The sequence below is a fragment of the Spermophilus citellus genome (genome assembly GCF_964194105.1).
Source record: "Spermophilus citellus genome assembly, chromosome: 11".
NCBI lineage: Eukaryota > Metazoa > Chordata > Mammalia > Rodentia > Sciuridae > Spermophilus > Spermophilus citellus.
Genome location: NC_138192.1, coordinates 72,819,345 through 72,828,862, shown reverse-complemented (window position 1 = coordinate 72,828,862; position 9,518 = coordinate 72,819,345). Strand labels below are relative to the sequence as shown.

At 37.0% G+C, this 9,518-nt stretch overlaps 1 protein-coding gene across 4 annotated transcripts in view; it reads right to left on the bottom strand.

Moving 5' to 3' along the window:
• Positions 1-3,576: 3,576 nt before the first annotated feature.
• NOSTRIN (nitric oxide synthase trafficking) overlaps positions 3,577-9,518 on the bottom strand; it is a 56,683-nt gene continuing 50,741 nt past the window's right edge. For all 4 annotated transcript variants that reach the window (XM_081260473.1, XM_081260472.1, XM_081260474.1 and 1 more), the window contains 4 exons: positions 8,318-8,443; positions 7,264-7,375; positions 6,048-6,137; positions 3,577-3,791 (listed from right to left, as the gene is read on the bottom strand). In XM_081260473.1, coding sequence (XP_081116599.1) covers positions 3,655-3,791; positions 6,048-6,137; positions 7,264-7,375; positions 8,318-8,443 — 465 coding nt within the window. In that variant the 3' untranslated portion in view covers positions 3,577-3,654. The remainder of the gene's footprint in view (positions 3,792-6,047; positions 6,138-7,263; positions 7,376-8,317; positions 8,444-9,518) is intronic.

Here is a 9,518-nt window from a genome sequence, read left to right as displayed (position 1 = left end):
CTGAGGGTCAGCTGACTCCTATATGATATTCTGCTTGCATCGCTGGGCCAGAAAGCACTTAATGACGCAAATACACAGACGTAGGTCCTCAGTTTTCAAAAAGTACAGGTATATGACCTTAACAGACAGCAACCTCACAAGGCATCAGGCCCCAAAGGGCATGGCTACCTGCCACTCCAAGGTTTTATACCACTGCAAGCTCCCATCCCCCACCCAAACAAAAGGCCTATTGTTTTAGTGCATTTCTGTGTCTTAACTGATCTGCCTGCCCATCTCTCAGATGTGTATCTCACTTTCTTTTGCCTTTTTCTTACCTAGCAATAACCTTGATCTAAAGGATATCTCTGCCTTGCCTTTTTGTCCTAATCTAGGATTTTTTTTTTGCCTTTTTGTCCTAATCTAAGGACCAAGGAATGATCACAACACTCCACAGCTGACAACCCTCCATAAGAGATTCTAAACAAATTTGAACTTACATAATTTATTTTTCATGCTTCTATAGAAGTATAATGATTTTTTTTAAGAGCAAACTTTTTTGAAAGCAGGAGAATATTTTTTTCTAGATCCTTAGGAAATAGCCTCAATAAAATAACAGAGTAGCTGCAGATCTCAGAAATGAGTTAAAAGTTATTAGGGTAGCTGTCCTCTAATTTTTGTTTTTATTTTTCTGGCAGAATTGGGTTTTGAAACCAGGGCCACCCTACCACTGAGCTATATCCCCAGCCCTTTTTATTTATTTTTTTTATTTTTTATTTTGAGACAGTCTCACTAAATTGCCAAGGCTGGCCTCAAACGTGATCCTCCTATCTCAGCCTCCCAAGTTGCTGGGATTACAAGCATGCACCACCATGTCTGGCAGTACCTGACCCTTAGGACCTCTGTGACTCATTGAGAAGTCTCAAGCGATGTCAACTAGTCATCAACCCAGGTTTTTGTGAGACTAGAGGATGGACAGCTATTGACCTGTGCATTCTCTCTGCAAAAGATACCTGTTCCCACACTGCTGCAAATCCAACCCCACCTTCTCATCCCTACACCTCCAAGCTTATCTTCCCTGGCTGGGTTATACTTTCTTCCTACATGATACTGCAAAGGACAATAAGATGTGTGGGCTTGATCCTAATGTGCTTACCTTGCTCCCAGTCAGGCTGAATATCCCTCAAGGTCGCTGGCATTGGGGGAAGGGCTTTCATCTTGGAGGAGGGAGCAAATAAACTATACTTAAATTGCTAATCTGCTTATAATATTGTACAATAAAATTTACTTTACCCAAGACTATTATATTGCCTTTTGATGGATCATAAGGCACTTCACGTGATTAAAATGCCTTTTAATCATGAATATTCATTATTTTGAGTAATTGAAAATTAAAAAAAAAATGAAATTAGTAGATCTTTCTGGTTGATAGAATGATGGATGTATTAGCTTTTACTAAATTAGCAAGGAGATAAAGTAGAATAACATCTTTTCTGTGTTCAGTGAAAATTTGGTTCTGGCTTCCATGTTCTATAATTCAGATTGTTAATGGTGCTAAAAACTTTCTGACATATGAAACTGCTTAATGGAGTATAATTATTAAATCCTAATTAATAGTTTAAAAGCATTAATATTAAAATTATTCTATATGGAAGACTTGGGCACATCATTAATTCTCACTGAATATGCACTCAATTTTATCCTAAATCTAAGGTATGACATCCCATCTGTTCAAACAGAAAATTCTTGCCTTAATAAAAAGGTATTCTACAAGTGTGTTATACCCAAATATATTTGTATTTTATCTAGTTTAAAACTGTAATGTCTCTCCCCTCACCTCTGTTTTGTTGTTTGGGAGCTGGGGACCAATTCTAGGGCTTTGTGCCTGCTTAAGCACACTCTACCACTGAGCTACAACCCCGGCCCCGATAGTATTTCTTTGAGGCTTACAAAGTATATGTCACAAATGCAAAAGAATTTGCAGCAACATTCCAAAACAAGAAAAACATTTATGTTTTCATGAAGTACAACTGATTTGCGAAAAAAAAGAAATGTCTCTTTTTGAAAATTGCTTCCAAAGGGCTTCAGGGTCCGACCACCATTAACATCACTTTCTCTTTACAGAATAGTCTGGTGTAGGCTGCAGTCAATTGCTACACACTATTTTATCCATCAGGGCTTAATGGAAGTAAGATGAAAGGGAAATATAAATTCTAAATCTCTTTTCATAGTCAAATGTTCACTATTATTCAGCCAACTTTCTTCATGCAGAAAGCCTTCATTAATACACATTAAATGACATTAAAACTTCAGATCTGTTCTTCTTGACTGTAAGTTAAGTCTCATAACAAATTTTACTTGAGTTCCTTGAGATCTAATATCTATAAATATCTATTGTGTTAGTTATATACTATATAAGAGTGTAATGACCAATATATATATATATATATATATATATTTCTAAAACTTGATTTTAGAAATTCCTTCTTAAAAGTATAAGGATATAGGGGGAAAGGCACACTCATTTATTGCTAGTGGGACTGCAAACTAGTGCAATGATTCTGGAAACCTGTATGGAAATTCCTTAGAAAACTTGGAATGGAACCACCATTCATCCCAGCTATCCCACTCCTTGGTCTATACCCAAAGGACTTAAAATCAGCATACTAAAGTGACACAATAACAACAATGTTTATAGCAGCTCAATTCACAATAGCTAAACTGTGGAAGCAACCTAGATGCTCTCCAATAGATGAATGGATAAAGAAATTGTGATACGCGCGCACACACACACACACACATGCTGGAATATTACCTAGCATTAAAAGAGAATAAAATTACCGCATTTTCAGGTAAATGGATGGAGTTGGATGCTAAGTGAAGTAAGTTAATTATTTCCAATTAGTTTCCAAATAGGCAAGGAGGCATGGGATTTCAGATACTTGTGCCTTCTTACCCTTTTCTATCCACCTTGCTCTTGTCCTCAGGTCTCCGGTCATGTCTGGCTGACATTTGTCCTAACTATGAGCAGCTGGTGTGGGCAGGGACTGAATAGGAAGCCCCTGCACAGGAAGTCATTGTCTGAGGTTGAAGCTCCATTCTGCCTCGGATCTGGACGACCACCCCTCTTCTGATCCCATGGGCTTTTGACCTGGGTTCCTGATCCTCTATTCTACTGTCCCCCAAACTGGATCTATCTTGCTGGTATCTTACTTGCCTATCAATAACTATTCTTCTTGGACTTAATCTGTGTTTTTCCTTATTTCCCAGGCCTTTCTTTACCCCTGGTAGGTTTGTTGTGTCCTGTTGCTATCCAAGTCCAGAGGAAAAGGACATCTAAATCTTAATTGCTGTTCTACCAGGTAACTGATTTCAGGCACATGGCTCCACCCTGAACTAATACCTCCCCACCACCCCTGTTATGCCAGGAGTTCTCTAGAGTCTCTTTGAATTCAAAAACTCTAGTAACCATGGAGTCTCTTTCTTGCCTCCTTCACCATCCATCGTTTATCTGATTCTGTTTCTAGCAAACAACTATGAGTGCAAAGTGAAGTGACCTACAGATAGGACTCTACCACCCATTTAAAAAGAAAACTTCACAAAGATTACAGCACTTTATTTTTATGTGCACCACACTGCACAGTTTACAAAGTAAGTCAATGTGCTAAGGTGTTTGTTTTATGCCTGTGTAGCTGTGTTCCCAGGCTTTGAAGGTAGCTCTTCCACATAAGCCGCAGGAAAATGGCCTTTTTTTCCATTTAAAGATCCAAACCACCATCCTTCTTCTTTCTTCTCATGTAAAGTCACAATGTCTCCTGTGAAAATACACCTTTAGTTAGACAAATGGGTCTCTGCAACTTGAGCATATGCCAGAGCCTGAATGGTAGGAGTTTTAAGGAAATCCTACATACAAAGGTTTAACTGGGAGCATCATTTTCTGCATTTGATACAGCTGATGAAGAAAACTTTGTATGAAGCTGGCATACTCCCGAAGAATACTCAAAAGACTGAAATAATTAATAACTGAATTATGCCATGAAATGGTTTGCTTAAAAACAAAATTAGAGTTTTGGGGCATGATGCCCCTGTCATCCCATCTACTTGGGAAGCTGAGGCAGCAGGATTTCAAGTTTCAGGCCAACCTGGACAACTTATTGAGACCCTGTCTCAAAATAAAAGGGCTAGGGATATAACTCAGTGGTAGAGCATCCCTGGGTTCAATCTCTAGTACCCACCCCCCTAAAAAGGAGTATCAAGTTGGATTTCAGGCTGCCTGGTTCACTTTGTCTATAACAGAGGGTTGTCAGCAAACTCTTTTTCAGTGTTGTTCTTTATGTGTTTCATGTGTTGATGGCCATGGTGGCTTGGTATGTTAACTTCTACAAACACGTCTCAGATGACAATCAAGACAGCTTAGATTCAAAACAGTTCCTCTCTACTCCACCTAGCTTCACAGTCCAAAATTCAAAAGAAATGACTTCCCACTTATCAATTTAGATAATATCAATAAAGCATCAATTTGAAGACAATGCTTTTTTAAAGCATTGATTCAAATAGATGGAATTCCTAGCTCTCACCCAGTTCTTTAGGGGTTCTTTTAAAACCATCATTGAGATATTAATAACCTTAAAGTATAACCTGGTGCCCCATATCCTTTGGCTATCCTCTGTCTTGTGGGAGAGTCTCTCTGGTCATTCCCTGGATATGAAAATAAGAGTTTTTTTCAGCATCCAAGATCTACTTCTATAGCATCCGTCTGAGGTCACATTTCAATTTTTTTCTTACTCTTTTCCCCAGCAATTTTCATTGGAAGGTGAAGAAGACTGTTAAACCCCTTTTATCTTTTTAAAGTCACGAATCACTGTTTATTCTTCTAGGAGGTCATTTCCAACTTAAGTTCACCCTCTAAGGAGTTCTCCCAGGTCAGCAGATTGTTTGACAAATCTATTAACAGGAATTCAAACAAATAATTTGAAATTGTATTGCCAGTTTCCCTAGGCCTCCACTGTCATGTTTCATTTAAAGAAACTACTTAGAATATGGAGAAAAGGTGGACTTTGCAAATAACTAAGAACTAAAATAACTGAAGTTACTGTGAAACTCAGGATCCCCGAATTCCAGGGAAATGTGTTCTTGTTCTTAAAGAAGAGAAATAATTGAAGAACTCTGACACACACTGAAAAGGAAGCACCTATTAAATAATAGCAAATGTATAGTGTCCCTGTTGTTTAGCTGCAAAATCCATCTCAAGTTTCTATCAAGCCATATCCACACCACGAGTAATAAGCCTTCTCCCATCACACAGCTCTTTCTCATGAATCCTTCCATTTCCAGATCTCCACCTTAGCTTTAATACCCATATGTGTACACCTAAGGAAAGTTGAAGCTGGAGACTTGTTCTTGTTTAACAATGTTGAGGTTTACATCATCCATAACATTCCTTGTTAAATAAAAAGCATAACACAAAAAAGAGGGTCTGATAAGATTGGCAGAAATATTTTCCTGTGAAATAAATGGGATAAAATTAAACTGGGGCTCTAAACCTAGACTTTAAAATATGCTATTCTACTAGCTCATGAGCAGATGTCACCAGTGGGTCTCATGTTGGAAACATAAAGAGGTGGCGCTGCAAGGGTAATGGCTCTCATTACCCTTGTTCTGCCCCCATGTAGCACTATGATTAAGGGCACAACTGAATTTGTCAGCTCAAATCTTGTGCTGCCACTGCCTGTAACTTTAGCCAAAGTACTTACCCTTTTTATGCCTCAGTCTTATCAGCAATAAAACAGAAATAAATACAATCCCTGCCTTTAAGAATTTTTATGAATGTTAAATTGAACAATATGCTTTCAACAAGGTCTGGATTGTAAGAAGAAAATAAATCTTAGCCAGCATCATTATTTGAGCTTCAGTTTTTCAGGTGCCTTTATCTTTATCTTCTCAGAAGGGTGATTATAAACCTCAACTGTCTTGACATTGGTGGTTAAGACTGCTGTGCTAAGACAGGACTTCATGCATGTCAAGGATTTCAGCATGGGAAGGCAATTAAAATATCTGAAAATGATTCTTACCTTTTTCCAAATTCAATTCATCATCTTGCCTGGCTTGAAAAGAATACAAGGCCTTGCAAAGACTGTTGCTGAGCCGGGCCACGCCAGAGGCTAAAAATTGGATTAAGTTGTAATTACCATGCTGTGTTAGTAGGCAAAATGAATGATCAGAAGCTCTGGTTATTTAACAGTGTGATGCAGAGTTTATATATAATGAAATTTTCTCAAAAGTTTATAATTCTACCTAATAGTCATTCCTTGATTCAATAAGTATATATGAATATATTATAAGTATATATTCAGTGTATATACAAAGAAGCCTCCTACTTTGTATATAGAATATGTATACTATATAAACAAAAACATATTCTAATATGGGAAATAGTTTAGAGGAAAAAAGCTATTGTCATCATAAGAGTAAGGATGACAATTTTAAATTACTTGTTTTTCATATGAGCTTAGTTAACATCATTAGATAATCTGTGTGGAAGTTGCATGCATGTTTGGGAATGCACATCAGTTCTGCCAGTCACGCAAGACTGGCTATTTGGAGCATGTGATTCTTATCATCATCCCTTGGTGATAGTGGAACTGTTCCTCAAACAATGTAATGGAGACTTTAATATATTGTGTAGACCATAATGCCCTGGGTTTTATTGAAACTTTTTCTCTGTCTATTTGTAATCAAGAAACCAGGCAGTTGAGATTATAGTAGATAGTTGAACAATGAGGAATAAAGACCTCCGTGAGTGAGTGCCTGTCAAAAGGTGAAGAGCATCGGGATGTGGCTGGACAGTGGCCAAGTCAGATGACTGAATAAAGGGGTGGATAAATCATGTGTTCCAAGTGTATGAGTGTCCCTGCAAACCTCCTGGATCACTGTTTCTTGCAGAGAAGACAGGATTTCTACGGAAGTTTAGAAGATGCTACGGAGACAGAGTTACCAAGCTCCTCAAAATGGGTAGGATGATTTGACTGTGTGGATAGCAGACTGCAAACTTGGTATCTGCAGTGACTCCTCATGGTATAAATGCTTGCCCCAGCCCCCACTCTTCTTGACTCCCCCCACCTCTTTTGTTAAATCTGTTCATAAGCTGCAGATTCTAATGAATTAATTGAAAAATAAATTTCTTTGAGCAAATATAGATCAATGTGATTCTGAAAATAATATTTAAATGCAGCAATGTGCTTTACCAAGAGGTAAATCAGTCCCAGATTACTGTGGGCTTTGGATTACCTGAAGATGAGAGGCCTGAATTACGCTGTTCACCAGAAGTCCTGCTCATGACATTCTCTAATCTCTTTGCCAAAAAAGGCCGAGATATTTTCACATAAGTATGAGTATGCTCCTGTTCAAATAGTTCAAAAAAACGTCATTTTAAACAACTCTATTATCATAAGTACTCATGAAAATGACTCAGGAATTTGTTTTCTAAATTGGGGTGAGGAATGTATATATAAATTATTCAATACATTCCTAAGCCCTACTATGTTTAAGTTTTCTTGTTTCAGAAGGCTTAGTATTTTCAGAATTAGACAATTACTGTATTTAATAGTCTGAATTTCCAATTTTGACCTGTTTATCTAGACCATATAATAGCATTGGTAGCATTACTTCTACAAATTCAACTTCAATGGATTTTAATGAAGTGAAATTATTGCAACTCTGTCTGAATGACTGAGAACATTTTATAGCACTAGAATCTCTTAGAAAGAATACCATCCCTTCATCACACCTCCCTTTTCTAACAGAAAACAGCTACAAGCAATAGCCACCCATGTACATCGATGAGTTCATTACCAATTCCTGAGAAGTGCAACTGTGGAAAAGTACATGGGTGTGAGTTTTTTAAACTGAACTTATACATTATCCTCATCATATAGTATATGAAGCTATGCACTAAGCACCCATCACAAGCTATGTTAAAATGAGAAAAATGCATGTAAAAAAACCTCACAATTTAGGTCTATATGAATACTAAAATTTTAATTTAATAGAAATTTTACTATAAAAACACATTTCAAGGCTAAAGTAAAGGTATGAGGAGGGAGAAGAAATACAAAATATTTTTCATTCTTCATAGTAACTTAACCTACAAGGAACGTATTCAATTGTATTTAGCTTATTGTACTCAGGAGAAATAAAAATAAATTTATCTTAAAATTTTGCAAAAAAGTTTGGGACATATGGCACATGTAATTCATCACAACTTTTTTGCTTTGATGCTAATTTAAGCCCACCACATTAGAGAGCCCAATCAAAAAATTATAATCGATCTCTTTAGCTTTACCTTTTCTTTCCACTTGAAGATGGAGGTACTACAGGGATGGCTGGGTTTAGGTCTTTGCTCAAGTTCTGCTAATACTGATGACAGTTTATAGGAGTTGGCTTGCAGAAGGTCTAGTTTCAAATTGTTCTGTGAATACATCATTTAGCCATGTGAGTAAATTTCTAGAAAATAAGGCACAACTGGATGGTTGAAGGGACAGCAAGATAGTTTTCAAAATAACAAGGTCTAGCATACATTCAACTCATGTACTGATGTGCACCAAAAATGCGGTAGAGAAAAGTAACTGAGGCCTGGGGTATATCCTGGTGGTAAAGCACTTGCCTAGCATGGGTGAGGCACTGGGTTTGATGCTGAGCTCACACAGAGAGGGGAAGAAAAAGTGAGGGAGGGAGAGAAACTGAAAGAAAAAATAAATAAAACTTTTATAGCAGTCTAGAGAAAATAGGAGTATCCCAGTCTGTACTACTGCAAATAGGATAAGGAAACCTTGTTAGTTACATTACTCACTACTTTGCAGCAATGACTGGCTTTATGCAATTTTATGCTGAGAAACAAGAAAGGAAATTATAAGTGTTGATTGAAGAAGGCAGAGAAGAAATACAAAATATTTTTCATTCTTCATAGTAACTTAACCTACAAGGAACGTATTCAATTGTATTTAGCTTATTGTACTCAGGAGAAATAAAAATAAATTTATCTTAAAATTTTGCAAAAAAGTTTGGGACATATGTGCTCTTTGCTAGTAGTAACAAAGATAAAATTCTATGCAAGAACAATGAAAGAATCTTATAATTCCATGGTATCATAAAATGTTTTTATGGCTTTGATTTGGTAAATATTATTTGCACTAAGTTAACTAAACATTTTGTACGGTCACAGAAAATGTCTGAGAGTCTGTTTTAATGCCAAGTGCCATTGCAGTAGTGTGTCAGATCTCTATGCTCCAGAGAACAGACACAGACAGGCCTTTCTTTTCATAAGAAATGTCCCTGCAACAGCATCCCCACTAAAAGAAATCTGCACTAAATCCTAGAACAGCTATAATTGGCTGCTTCTGTCCACTTTCTCCAAAGCACCTGAAATTGCCAGTTCGGGCAAAATTATTATATGCTTCCTTTCATAAGAGAGTTAGATAAAGAAAGCTGGCCCAGATTCTAGTATCTTTCAAAACTTGCTAAAATTTTTTACTGTTCCTGAATTC